Genomic DNA, 13,547 nt, shown 5'->3' with positions numbered 1-13,547 from the left:
ATAACTCCATTGCCCTTCCGAAGAGGAAGGACATATTGGGGTAGGAGAATTTGGACAAGAAGAGATCACTGAGACCCCCTGGGGTAACTTGCTAAGCCAGCACCCCCCCTCCCCTGCCCCCCCCCCTTAATGAGGCCCAGTGGTTGGGCCCTTTATGAGGCAGGCTTGTGGAGACAGGAACTTGTGAGGGTCAGTGGTCAGAATAGGTGGAGAGTCTCAGAGGAAGGAGCCCCTGGGAGCAGGGCCCCACACGCCATGGCCAGCGTGGTGGTGAAGACGATCTGGCAGTCCAAGGAGATCCATGAGGCTGGGGACCCCCCCGCGGGAGTCGAGAGCCGCTCCCAGATAGTCGCCGAGGCTCCTGGGGGGGTGGCCAGCCCAGCCAAGGGGATCGCGAAGAAAAAGAAGGCCGTGTCGTTCCACGGGTGGGTTTGTTGCACCCTGTCAGGGACATTCTTAGCGCCCAGCACGAGTCCCAGTGTGGGTGCTGGAGAAAGAGGAGGGGAGAAGAGGAGGGGGGAAGGGAGGGAGGGGCAGGCAAGGGGGGGGCGACTTTAAAGGAAGCAGAAAGTAGGGGGTGAGGTTGGAGTCAGAGTAGGGGATGTGGAAGCAGAGGGGCAGGAGGGGCCACACCCCACTGAGGCTGCACCTTGATCCTGCCTCTCTCCTCTCCAGGGTGGAACCTCGGATGTCCCACGAGCCAATGCACTGGTGCCTGAACCTCAAAAGGTCCTCGGCCTGCACCAACGTGTCCCTGCTCAACCTGGCCGCCGTGGAGACCACCGACTCCTCCGTGACAGACTCTACCACGGAAGACAGTGGCTCACTGGCACTACCCGTGCCCCCCACCTCCCCCACCCCACCCTGGGCTGCAGATGACCCTGATATCACAGAATTACTGGTGAGGGGCCCCCAGCTGGGAAGACGGGCGTTGCCCTGGTGGCAGGCCAATACTGGGGATGAAGGAGTTTCTTCTTGGTTCTGGTCACTCTTCAAAGCCGCGAGAAACTGTCGCCTCCTCCCCTAATGGCCAGCCATGAATCTGTTCCATCTTTAGTGATTGATGCTGCTGCCTGGGAGTTGGTCTTTAGTTTACCCAGTCACTTTTCAATGTTCTGGGTCACAGATAGGAGTCAAACCTGCCCTGGAAAAGCTTCCAGTCTGGTGGGGATGACAGACACAGACTGGGGGCAATATATTCATTAATGGAGGTAATACTGGGGATCCCAGGAAAGGGACCCTCAACCCAAGCTGAGGGAATCAGGGAAAGCTTCCCTGAGGAGACGGTGTTAAAACTGGGTTTTGACAGAGGAGTAGGAGTTCTCTGAGGGGCTCACCTAAGAATCTGGGGCAAAACTGGGGAGTGAGCAAGATCTACAAGAATTTAGAGAATTCCCAACAGAAGCATAGAGTACTACAGCTTGGTCCTTTTAACTCCGAGGTACGTGCCCTTAGGCCACAATCGAACCTGGGACCCTTCAGTCTGCAGGCCAACACTCTAACCACTGAGACAAACCGGCTAGGGTTCTTTCTTCTTTTTTCATGTAGGTGTTTAGTGCTCTAAGTTTCCCTCAAAGTATTGCTTTCTCTAATCCCATAAATTTTGGTTTATTTTGTTTTCATTTTCCTGCATCCCAAATCATTTTATCATTTCTCTTGGGATTTCTTCTTCTGCCCATTGGTTGTTTATGAATGCATTGTTTAATTTCCATATATTTGTGAGTTTCCCAAATTTATTTCTGGTATTGATTTCTAAGTTCATTCTACTGAGGTCATTGAGGCTAAAAAAAGGTGCTTTGTATAATCTTAATCCTTTAAAATTTATTGAAAAATTTTTTTAATATATATTGATTTCAAAGAGAGGGAGTGGGAGAGAGAACCATCAATGATGAGAGAGAGTTGTCATTGATCGGCTGCCTCCTGCATGCCTCCCACTGGGGATCCATCCCGAAACCCAGGCATGTGCCCTGACCGGGAATCGGATCTGGATCTCCTGGATCCTAGGTCGATGCTCAACTGCTGAGCCACACAGGCCGGGCTTGAGAATTTTTTTGAGAATGTTCCATGTGCATTTGAGAAGAATGTATATTCTGCCATTGTTATGTGGCATATTCTACAGATGTTTGTTATTGCTGGTTGATTTATAGTGTTGTTCAAATCTTCTATCTCCTTGCTGATCTCCTGTCTAGTTGTTCTATCATGGACAGTGAGGTAGGTACTGAAGTCAACAATTAATGCTGAATTGTCAGTTTCTCTTCAATTCTGTCAGTTTTTGCTTCGTGTCTTTTGAAGTTCTGCTAGGTGTATATGTATTTATAATCGTTATATCTTCTCAATGCCTGGACTCTTCCAGCTTTTGCCAGTTTTCTCCCCACTGATTTTATGGAGGGGTGGAATTTGGGGGATTTTGACTCCACCATTTTGCTGTCACTTCAACACGATATTTCTTATCACACTTGCTCTCCACAGCAGTCGTGCAAGAAATATGATGTTGTCCCCATCTTACACGGAGGAAACTTGTTTTCTCTTTTCTCTTTGTGTATCAGTTCAGCAGAGACCAACATTGCTTATTGAAGCAGGATAGTTTCTTTCTCACATTAAAGCCTCAACAAGTATAGCTGGCCTGCTCTTCAAATGCAGTAGGTCACAGGCTCCTGTGTTCTGGTGGCTCAGCTATTAAGTCACGAGTTTCACTGCTGCAACAAAAAGACACGAAACGGCACAGCTTAAACAAGATGCAAAGTGCCATCACTTGCGTGGAAGCCTTCACAGGAGGTTGGAATTGGGGATGGCGGCTCCACAGGGTTGGGATTCGGGCTTCTGTCTTGTTCCGTCTTCTGTCTCATGGTCCAGGATGGCTGCTCGGCTTTAGCCGTCAACTTTGCATTCCCTCCAGTAGCAAGAAAGAAACGGCGCCTTTCTCTCCTTTCCAGTACTAAAGGCATGGCTTGGAAATTGTCTCCATTCACATTCCACTGGCTAGAACTTAGTCACATGACCAAACTTGGCTGCAAGGGGGCCTGGGAAATGTAGTCTTTGGCTGGGAGGTCACATGCTAGGCTGACCCTTCTGTAAATGTGGAAGAGCTGAGAGTGGACCCTGGTGCATGCATCCCTCCTGAGCCAGTTTGGCAGGAATCACAAAGCATTTTACAGTGATAAAAGGTAGCGATGATCTGAGGCCACATGGGGATGTCCCTTGTATGCCCAAGTACACGGCACACGAGGTGGCCTTGTCAGATTTGAAACCTCATGTGCTGTGTACCTAGGAGTACAAGGGACATCACTGAGCCTCATCTGCCTCACTTGCAAAATGGGCCAAATAACCTCCAGAGGTGTGGTTGTGAGGAATAAAAGAGAAAATGTGCCTAAGTGCTTGGCCTGGAGCACAGTGAGTGCTTGTGTCTAGAAAGTGGGTTATCTTTAGAATTCTCCAGTGCCTGGAGAGAAAGTCAGAGTATGCATCTTAACAATTTATTTATGTCTGTGGACCCCGAAGGCTTTTATCTCAGTGTTTGGTTGAGACCATCTTCCTTGCCCTACGTGTCTAAGTGCTCCCCCCACCCCCACTCCCTGGTCCTATTTCTCTTCCCATCCACCAAGCAGAAAACAAGTCCACCCCTGGTTTTCGGAGCAGGAGCACCAAGAATCAAAGTCACAGGCCTTTGGCCCAAAGTCATAGGCCACTGCGGGGCAGAATCAAGGTGTAACCGAGCCTCCTTCCAGTTCTAGACTTTTTTCTTGGGGTTGGGGTTTCGTTCCCACACACCTGAGACCCACCTGTCTCCCATTCTTCTGCAGAGTGGGGTGAATAGTGGATTGGTTCGTGCCAAAGACTCCATCACCAGCCTGAAGGAAAGGACCACCCGGGTTAATCAGCATGTGCAGACACTGCAGGTGTGAGGACCACCCCCCCCACCTCCTCTTCCTCCAGGGCCACGTTGCTCTCTTAGGCCCCTCCACCAACTCAGTGCACCCAGAGCCCAGTTGGGGAGGTAGAGGCTCAGAAAGGAAAGTGACTTTTCCAGGCCTAGTCTTTCCCCGCCACAGGATGTCCCCTTGCGCCTTAGCTAACCTTCCTCCCTTCCATGCTCCAGAGCGAGTGTTCTGTGCTGAGCGAGAATCTAGAGAGAAGGCGGCAAGAGGCAGAAGAACTGGAAGGGTACTGTAGTCAACTCAAGGTGAGCGGCTGGGGGGCAGGAGTGGGGTGGGGAGAAGGGAGTGGACTTAGCAAGAGGGTTGGAAGGAAACTGGGGAGGAATGGAGTGGGTACACATGAGAGGGTGGGGGAGTAGAAAAGTAGCACAGGAGAGGCTGAGGGAGAAAGCCATCCCTTTAACCAAGGAAACTAGGCTCTGAAGGGGCAGACCAATACGCACAAGGCAGCTGCTGGGCTGGGGGGCAGGGGGTGTACCTTGTTATCAGGGTTGGAGCCTGTATGGAAATAGAGGGTAAGGGCTAGGAGGCAGAACCGGAATGGGAAGGCAGGGCCCCTGCCCTGGTGTCCTGACCCAGGAGAACTGCCGGAAAGTGACCCGGTCGGTGGAAGATGCTGAAATAAAAACCAACGTCCTGAAGCAGAACTCTGCCCTGCTGGAGGTAAGGGAGGGGGTCCCAGGTTCGGGAAGACGGTCAGATGCACGAGGTACTAGATTAGACTTAGGTGGAACCTTCCCACCCTACCACCACCCTGCCCCTTCATGGTCATGGTCATACTTTTCCATGCCCAGTAATATTCAGGTCCCAGAGAGAGGGATTTGTGTTGGACTTTGAGTGGGAATGTCCGTGGTGCCCATATGCCCACACATTTCCCAACAAAATGTTGGAAAAGCTCCAATTGTTCCTAAACAGGAGGGACTGGAATCTGCCACCTTGGAGGATTGGAGTGGGGGGTGGAGGGCTGGATAAGAGACAGGGAGGCAAGCATAGGAGATTAACAGAGTTGGACTTCAAATGGGAGGAATATATCCAGTAACAGCAAGTGGGAGTCCATTTAGACTCCAAGCTGGACTTCCCAATATCCTGTCCTCTACATCCATTTACTTTCCAGTCTCGGGGATTCGTTGGGTGGATCTGGGGGGTAGAGGTGGTTGTGGGAGGCAAGGGGCTAGATGCAGTAACCCTGCTCTCCTTCCCGCCCAGGAGAAGCTGCGCTACCTCCAGCAGCAGCTGCAGGATGAGACGCCTCGGAGGCAGGAAGCCCAGCTGCAAGAGCTGGAGCAGAAGCTGGAGGCCGGTCTGTCCCGGCAGGGCCTGAGCCTCCCTGCCCAGCCCTTGGGCTGCTCTGGCCCGCCAGGGAGCCCTGATGACCCCCCACGACTACGCAGCCTGGCACCAGGCAGCTGGGGAGTGGGGCCCCGGGCAGGGGAAGGCCTCATCATGAGCGAGCAGGAGGCGCAGAAGGTGTCCGCGGGCCTTGAGGACCTGAGGTGAGTGGAGTCCGGGGTGGGGGGGGTGTTGGAGAGTGGAAGATCTTAGGGGGCAGGGAATAGGGGGTGGAGCCTTGAAGAACCTAGGAGGGAGCGTTCTAGGGGTGGTGTCCTAGAAGGACAGGACTTAGTTTTGAGTAGAGGGGGGCGGGAACGAGGTCCAAGGCTGGTGAAACCGAGGTGGGCGGGGTTTGGGGTGGGGGTGGGGCAGGTCCTTGGAGGCTCCAAGTTCTAGGGGGCAGGTTAGGAGACAGGGTCTGGGGGAGCTGATGTGGGGCTGTAGAGCAGGATGAGCGAAGGGCCAGGATTCCTGATAAGAGGATAGAGGTAGGTTCTAGAGGACATGAGAGGAGGCCAAGATAGGCAGGACCGGAGAATTTGGGGACTGGGTGGGTCTGGGGCCATGAACGTGGTCTTGGCGGGTAGGGGCAGATGGGGGCTGGTCCAAACCTAGCCCAGACCTGTTCCTCACCTCTGCCCTTCCAGGAGGGAGGTGTCCTCGTTGACCGCTAGGTGGCATCAGGAGGAGGGGGCGGTGCAGGAGGCCCTGCGGCTGCTGGGGGGCCTGGGGGGCCGGCTCGACGGCTTCCTGGGCCAGTGGGAGCGGGCGCAGCGCGAGCAGGCGCAGACGGCGCGGGGCCTGCAGGAACTGCGAGGCCGGACGGACGAGCTGTGCACGATGTAAGCGCCGAGGCACGCGCCGGGGCTGTGGGAGGGCGGGCCCTGAGCCGTGGGCCAATCAGCTGGGACCAAGAGGGCCAGACCGTATACTGACACGAGGAAGCTCCTATTAGCGTGTAGGAAGGGGCTTGCCATACCTAATAAGGTCCGAGGGGCGGAGTCAATTAGGTAATTTATTTCCCCACACACACCTTAAAAGGAGAAAGGGAGGAGCCAAGTGGAAATAGGGAAAGCCAATTAGAGAACAAGGAGGGGCCTTCCAGCCCTTAAAGCCTGAGAGGAGGGGCCAATCAGAGCAGAGGGGCGGGGCACCGAGGGGATGACAGGTTCGCTGGTGGTGGGCACGTCCTTGCTGGGGGAGGCAACCTGGCAGCCCTGGTTATTCCCACGCGTCAGGGTGGAGCGGTCAGCAGTGTCTGTGGCTTCGCTGAGGAATGATCTGGAGGGGCTGGGCCCTGTGAAACCAATTCTGGAGGAGCTGGGGCGGCAATTTCAGAGCTCTCGAAGAGGGTCTGACCTCACCATGAACCTGGATCGGGTCCCCCAAGGCTCCTGTACCCGCTGTGCCAGGTAAGAGGCCCAGGTGTATTCGATGAAGACAAGGTATGGGAGGAGATGGGGCATTGGTGAGAGAGGGAGGGAGGGAGGGTGTTTCACTGTGGGAGACGGGACATCCTCGTGCGTGAATTGTAGAACCAACCAGTCCTGGTGCATTATGGGAGCCACATTTCTTCCCTCCGCAGGAGGTGGAGTCACTGTCTTATGCACCACAAAAAAGACTTGATATATTTCAAGCATCCTGGATTTCTAGTGCATTGTGGGAAGGCTGGGATGTGGCACTTGGTGGGAGGCTGGTGCGTTGTGGGGAGGTGAGGCCTTGGTGTATTGGAGAGCCAAGGGATACCATGCTCGGTTCATATTCGGGAGGGGGAGGACTTCCAATACAATGTGGGATCAGGTTTAACTAGTCCATTGTGGGAAATATGAGTTTTGTCCTTTGGGAGTGGGAGTCCCCAGGCATCGTGGGAATTCCCAGGCTGTGGAAACCAAAGGACAACTCATGCTCTGTAGGTTGGGTGGTAAGGGTGTATGGGTGCATAGTGGAAAGGGGACCTGGGTGGAGGCTGGACAGATAGGCACCCTGGGAATGGAGTTAGTACTAGACCTCTTTTTCCTGGTGACTACCCCTCCCCAGCCAGGGACAGCAGTTGTCCACAGAGTCCCTGCAGCAGCTGCTGGAGCGTGCACTGACCCCGCTAGTGGACGAGGTGAAGCAGAGGGGCCTGGCTCCTGCTTGCCCCAGCTGCCAGAGGCTACACAAGAAGATTCTGGTACCAGGGACCATGGGCCACCATGCCCCACTTTTCTATCAGGGCAGGGGGAGGGGAGCCCCGGCACAAGGTATTGCTGGTGTGTGGCAGGATGAGAAGAGCTGAGCTGTGGGCAGCACAGGTGTTGGGGGAACGCTGGGCTTTCATGACTGGGGTCAGGGGAGGGGCAAACACTTTGGAACCTTGAATTTGCAGACATTTTGAAGAGAATGTCAATTTGAGGACATTTTAAAAACCAGCACAGGTTCCATTGGTTAATCATTATAGAACCTTGGATGATGGACATTGCCCAAAGCATGATGGGACACTGGATATGGGGCATTGTGGGAAACAGGAGACAGACAGGTCTACAGCTTCAGGGAACACAAACATGATCTTCTGTAGACCTTAAGAGAGGCCATGCCTTATATGGGGTATTTGAGGTCAGACAGGGGATCCAGTGAATGTAAATCACAGGAAGCTAGTGCATTTTGGGAAATGGAACCACAGCTCTTCATTGGCCATTGCACCAGACTCAAGCCCAATAGCTAATGGAACTTGAGGCCTATGTACAATCTGACCTAATGTACAGAGATCTAATGTATTATGGGATGTGGCCTAACAATGGGATATAAGTTGTAGTGGGTGAGACAAACAAGTGAGGCAGTGTGGGACACTGATGTGGCAGAGCTATGGGACTAAGACACAATAGGATGGGGGCCTGGCGCACTGTGGGACATAGGGAACCAGAGCACTAAGGACTACTATTGTGACAGAGATGCTGGTCTGTAGATAAGGAGATGTGAGGTCCTATGAATTATGAGATGTAGAAGGTCACATGATGGGATACTGGGGCCCAGACACATATCCAAGGCATGATGGTTTATGGGCATTTGGGGAAAATATGAGGCTGATTTAGTGTTTGCTGCAACCTAGAAGGCCAGGGCATTAGGGGACAGGCAGTGGGACAGACACGGGTTCAGCACACAGTGGACTTTGGAAGGCCAGTGCATTGTGGGATGCTGGGGTCAGCTGGAGGCAATTATAGGATACCTTGAGGGAGGAACATGGGCCCCATGGGATCCTGCCCCTTGCCCTCCGCGATCCAGCTCCCCCTCCACTCCCAGCCCAGTCAGGCAAGCCCAGCGGCGCCTACACTCCTCTCCCCAGGAGCTGGAGCGCCAGGCCTTGGCCAAACACGTCAGGGCAGAGGCCCTGAGCTCCACCCTTCGTCTGGCCCAAGACGAGGCCTTGCGGGCCAAGAACCTGCTGCTGACGGACAAGATGAAGCCGGAGTGAGGAAGGAGGCTGAGGGCATGGGAGGAGGGTGAGGTCTTGGGGATAGGGCCTGAGTCACCCCCTCCACCAGCCCCATGGCATCTGGCCCCAACAGCACCAGCTCCCCACTCTGTCATTACAGGGAGAAGGTGGCCTCTCTGGACTATCTACACCTGAAGATGTGCTCCCTCCACGATCAGCTCAGCAACCTGCCACTTGAGGGGGCCACGGGGACAATGGGAGGAGGAAGTGGTGGGGGAACTCCCCCAAAACGTGGGGGCCCAACCCCTGAACAATAAATGGCTCCTCATGCTGGCATGAATTCTGTCTCCTTTTTGGCACCAATAGATGGCTAGTGATGTGGATGCACACCACGCACCAGCCTCTGTACTCACTGTGACTCGGTCCTCAGCTAACAGGATGTCTTGATTCCAGAGATGCGATGATGGTCCAGTTCTTTGGGAAGGAAGTAGGGGGTAAAAATAAGATTATGTGGTGCAGTTTGGGCCAGTCAACCAATACTTTTTAGCATGATTTTTACTAGGTACTTGTCTATTGCCAAGGGCATGTTACTCAAAGGGCATGTCAGAGAATTTGCAGACATATTTTGACGTGTCAATTTGTGGACATATTTTAAACTACCACAGTAATGCTATTTTAAGCTCTTAATGGAAGTATAATATAAACAGAAAAGTTCACAAATTAAAAACTCCATGAATTTTCATGAAATGGACATGTTCATGTAACCACCACTAAGATTTAAAAATTCAGCTTATAGCACCCCCTGAATCTCCTCTCATGTCCCCTCCCAATCACTACCCTTCTACCCCAAAGGTAACCCCTATTCTAACACATTGCAATAAGGTAAGAAAGTATAATGATAGAGAAGAAAACTATCATTCTGAGATGGCATAATTATGCATATAGAGAATCATAAAAAAATAGAATAATTAAAAATCAGTGAGTTAAAAAAAATCAGTTTAGCAAGGAAGCTGAATAAAAGGTGAACATCAAAATATTAATTTATTTCTGTATGCCAGTGTTAAAAAGTTAGGAAATGAAAAAATTTAAGGTACTATTTCTAAGTAGCATAAAACTAAAATAATTTCAGGAATCTTGCAAAAAACCTTCCATCTCCTCTACAGGAAACTTAAAAACATTATTGAGAGAAGTTAAAGATCTTAATAAATGGGGGCAGGGCTATATCATATTCATGGTTTTAAGATATTATAAAGATGCTATTTCTCCCCAATTGATTTATAGATTCTAAGCTAGCAGATTTGAGATTTGTTAGTGTGGCTTCATTTGTACCCACAGTGTCATGGGAACTGGGGTGAGGGGTCTAAAACCTCTCAGAGGATGAATAATCATAATTTTACAGAGTGTTATGGACCATATGCTTATATGCCCAGAATTCATGTGTTAAAGCCCTAATCCCCAGTGTGATAGTATCTGGAGATGGGGCCATTGGGAGGCAGTTAGGTTTAGATGAGGTTGTGAGGGTGGGGCTCCCATGATGGGATTAGTGCCCTTATACGAAGAGACACCCCCTCTCTCCCCAGCACGTGAAGGTACAGCAGGAAGACAGCCGTCTGCCATGCAGGAAGCAGGCTCTTATTAGCCACCGAATCCGCCAGCACTTTGATCTTGGCCTTCCTAGCCGCCAGAACTGTGAGAAATAAATGTTTGTTGTTTGCGCTGCCTGGTCTATGGTATTTTGTAACAGTAGCCGAAACTGACTAAGACACAGAGAGAGAAATAGGTCCAGAAAGGATAAATCATTTACATAAGGATACACAGTTAATGGGAAGAGAGCCAGTGCTGCAACACATTGGTCTACCCCCAAGCCTCTTTTACATTCCTTCTAGAGAAAATGTATTCCAGGGATAACTGTAGTCCCATTTTCCACCTGCAAAGTTATCATTTCATTAAAGCTTAAGCAGATGAACAATGTAATCCCAGAATCCCATCTTGAGGATCTGTTTCCTGAGGCCACTCTTGGCACCAAGAACAACTGTAGCAGTCAAGACCCAACCAACAGATAACTATTTTGAACACTTAAAATAGAATTTGATATAGGGGATTGGCTGCACAGGTGCTGGAAGGCCTGAGGGGCCAAAAGGAGCTGGTGAGGAAAGCCAGAGATTAGCATCAGCAGGAAGCCACAACCGCCCCAAGTGGCGATGCCGGGACGAGGGACTGAGTTCACCTGGTGAAAGTAGGAAGCACAGCAGGTCTGTCGAGTCAGGGCTGCAGCCACTTCTAGAGAAGCACCCCAAAGCAGAGACAGGGATGTACCCTGTCACATCCGCACCACATTATCCCACCTTCTGCCAGCGTCTCAGAAGACGCCACTGAAGGCCTCCGTCCTTGTGGCCAGTTAGTACCATAATGGCCAATTGCAGCAGCCACTGGATCCCCCCTCACTCACTTCAGTTGCGATTTCATCGCTGTCAACATGGATGATTATATACAACCAGGATGCCACTGCACACTGTGGGTACTAGTATCCCATTGAGCCCTAAAACCCAACTAAACCGTCCCCCAACCCCATCTTTGAGAATCTGCCTCATATTGCAAATATTGGTGTCAGTCACCGTGTCTTCAGGAGACAAAAATCACACCAGTTATTTCAACAGCGATGATTTCACATAAAGAAATGTTACAGTGGCCTCCCCTTTATTCGCAGTTTCACTTTCCACGGCCAACCGTGGTCCGAAGACGTTTAATGGAAAATTCCAGAAATAAACAATTCATTAGCTCTAAATTGGGCACCATTCCCAGTAGCATGATGAAATCTCATGTGGTCCAGCTCCATCCTGCCCGGGCCATGAATTATCCCTTTGTCTACCATCTCCGCGGGGTAGTCACTTAGTAGCAACTCAGTTATGAGATCGGCTGTGGTGGTATCACAGTGCTTGTGTTCAATTAACTCTCATTTTACTTTGTAATGGCCCCAAAGCCATTCACATTACTTTTATTACAGTAGAATAGTTACATTTGTTCTTTTATTACTTCCTGTTAGTCTCTTACTGTGCCTAATTTCTAAATTAAACTTTATATCATAGGAAAAAACATAGTATATATAGGGTTTGGTATATATATATATGTATGTATGTATGTATGTATGTATGTATGTATGTATGTATGTATGTCTGGGGTTTCACACATCCACTGGGGGTCTTGTAACATCGCCCTGGCGGATAAGGGGGCCCTACTGTACTTAGGTATAAAGGGTTGGTAACTAGGTAACTGAAAGGCAAAAGGAGAACCCTATGGTATCACGGTGGGACTCATACAGCAAGCAGCTGCCGACCCTGGGGCAAGAAAATTATTGCAACTAAAGGCCTGGGCGAGGTTCCCACGGGAGATGAAACTCAGACAGCGAGGGGCCCTGCCCAGGGGGTGCCGGTGTGTCTGAGCGCAGGGGACCGCCGGGCCCTGGGACCTGGGGAAACGCTGCCGGCATTTTCGAGGGTGAGAAAGATTTGGAAAAACCGCAAACTAGACTCACCAGCAGCTACAAGAAGGAACCGCCTCTGCCGGGATGAAAGAGCTGTGCTGGGTGATGCCGGTGGGGGCAAAACGCGGACGGCCCGAGCGGAGAGCCGGCGGGAGGAGCGCGCCCCGCTCTGCCCCCGCGTCCTCTGCTGCCCCCTCCCGGCAGAGGGCAGCACAGCGGGGCCCGGCTCAGGCTCCCGGCCCGCGCAGGGAGCGGCCTGGAAGCAACAGGGAACAGCTGAGCGCGGGGGCCAGCGACGAGTAATCCAGTGCCGTGCCCCTAGGGCCCAAATACATTTTTCAAAGACTATTTTCCTGGATAGCTAGTCTGAATGTTGCGCTGAGGCTGTCTATCCAAATGGCATTTTTAATGCAAATGCCATCAAAATACTAGTTAGATTATTTTTAAAGGATTTAACTCAGTTATCCTAAAGGTCTTCTGAAGAAATAAATAGATGAGAAAAGCAAAAATTTTTTCTATAGAGAATAAGATAAGTCTAAAGCCAATATGGTAAAATATAAGGTAACACCAATCAGTGTGGTCCTGAAAGATTTTAAAAAATGAGAGCCCGGCCGGCGTGGCTCAGTGGTTGGGCATCGACCTATGAGCCAGGAGGTCACAGTTGGATTCCCGGTCAGGGCACATGCCCAGGTTGCCGGCTGGATCCCCAGTGGGGGGCATGCAGGAGGCAGCCGATCAATGACTCTCTCACCATTGATGTTTCTCTCTCTCTCCCCCTCTCCCTTCTTCTCTCAGAAATCAATAAAAATAAAACATTTTTTAAAAGATGATAAACATTAAAACTATATATTTAACAAGCATGCCATCATAAAGCAAAAAGAATAGTGAAATTATTCAAAATATTATTTTGGAGATTTAAAGTTACAACCCAGTGGCATTAATTACACTCACAATACTGTGTAGCCATCACTGCCACCTCCAGAACTTTCCATTGCCCCAGAGGCACACTCTGTACCCACCAAACACAGCTGCCTCGCTCCCACTCCTCCCTCCTCCCAGCTGCTGGCGGCCACCAGGAGCATCTCTGCGTGTGTTTATTGGCCATTTGTGTATCTTCTCTGGCGAAATGTCTATTCAAGTTCTTGACCCACTTTTGAATGGGGTTGTTTGTGGGGGTTTTGCTGTTGTTGCCGAGTCCCAGGAGTTCTGGATAGTAACTCCTAGTCAGATAAATGCTTTGCAAAGACTTTCTGCCATCATGTGGGCTGTCTTTTCACTCTGTTGTCCTTTGATGGATGGCGTTTAATTTTCTATTTTTTTTCTTTTGTCGCCTGTGCTTTTGCTGTCATATCCAAGAAAGCACTGCCAAATCCAACGGCATGAAGCT

General features: G+C 50.9%; 1 protein-coding gene across 1 annotated transcript; it reads left to right on the top strand.

Annotated features, from left to right (window-relative positions):
- Positions 1-255: 255 nt before the first annotated feature.
- Positions 256-8,996, top strand: TSKS (testis specific serine kinase substrate). Its single transcript, XM_087826843.1, has 11 exons — positions 256-425; positions 676-901; positions 3,801-3,896; positions 4,097-4,180; positions 4,515-4,598; positions 5,142-5,428; positions 5,915-6,109; positions 6,506-6,679; positions 7,305-7,440; positions 8,590-8,714; positions 8,840-8,996. Exons 1-11 carry the CDS (start codon positions 256-258, stop codon positions 8,994-8,996), a joined length of 1,734 nt encoding a protein of 577 aa, XP_087682969.1.
- The last annotated feature ends 4,551 nt before the right edge of the window (positions 8,997-13,547 follow it).

This window comes from Miniopterus natalensis, chromosome 18 (assembly GCF_054644295.1).
Source record: "Miniopterus natalensis isolate mMinNat1 chromosome 18, mMinNat1.hap1, whole genome shotgun sequence".
In the NCBI taxonomy this organism is placed as follows: Eukaryota; Metazoa; Chordata; class Mammalia; order Chiroptera; family Miniopteridae; genus Miniopterus; species Miniopterus natalensis.
This window is presented reverse-complemented; position numbering and strand designations above follow the sequence as displayed.

Coding starts and splice junctions, on each gene's coding strand:
- TSKS (XM_087826843.1), top strand. CDS start 256: ATGGCCAGCGTGGTGGTGAAGACGATCTGGCAGTCCAAGGAGATCCAT. Junction 426..675: donor AAGGCCGTGTCGTTCCACGG/GTGGGTTTGTTG, acceptor TCTCCTCTCCAG/GGTGGAACCTCGGATGTCCC. Junction 8,715..8,839: donor ACGGACAAGATGAAGCCGGA/GTGAGGAAGGAG, acceptor CTGTCATTACAG/GGAGAAGGTGGCCTCTCTGG.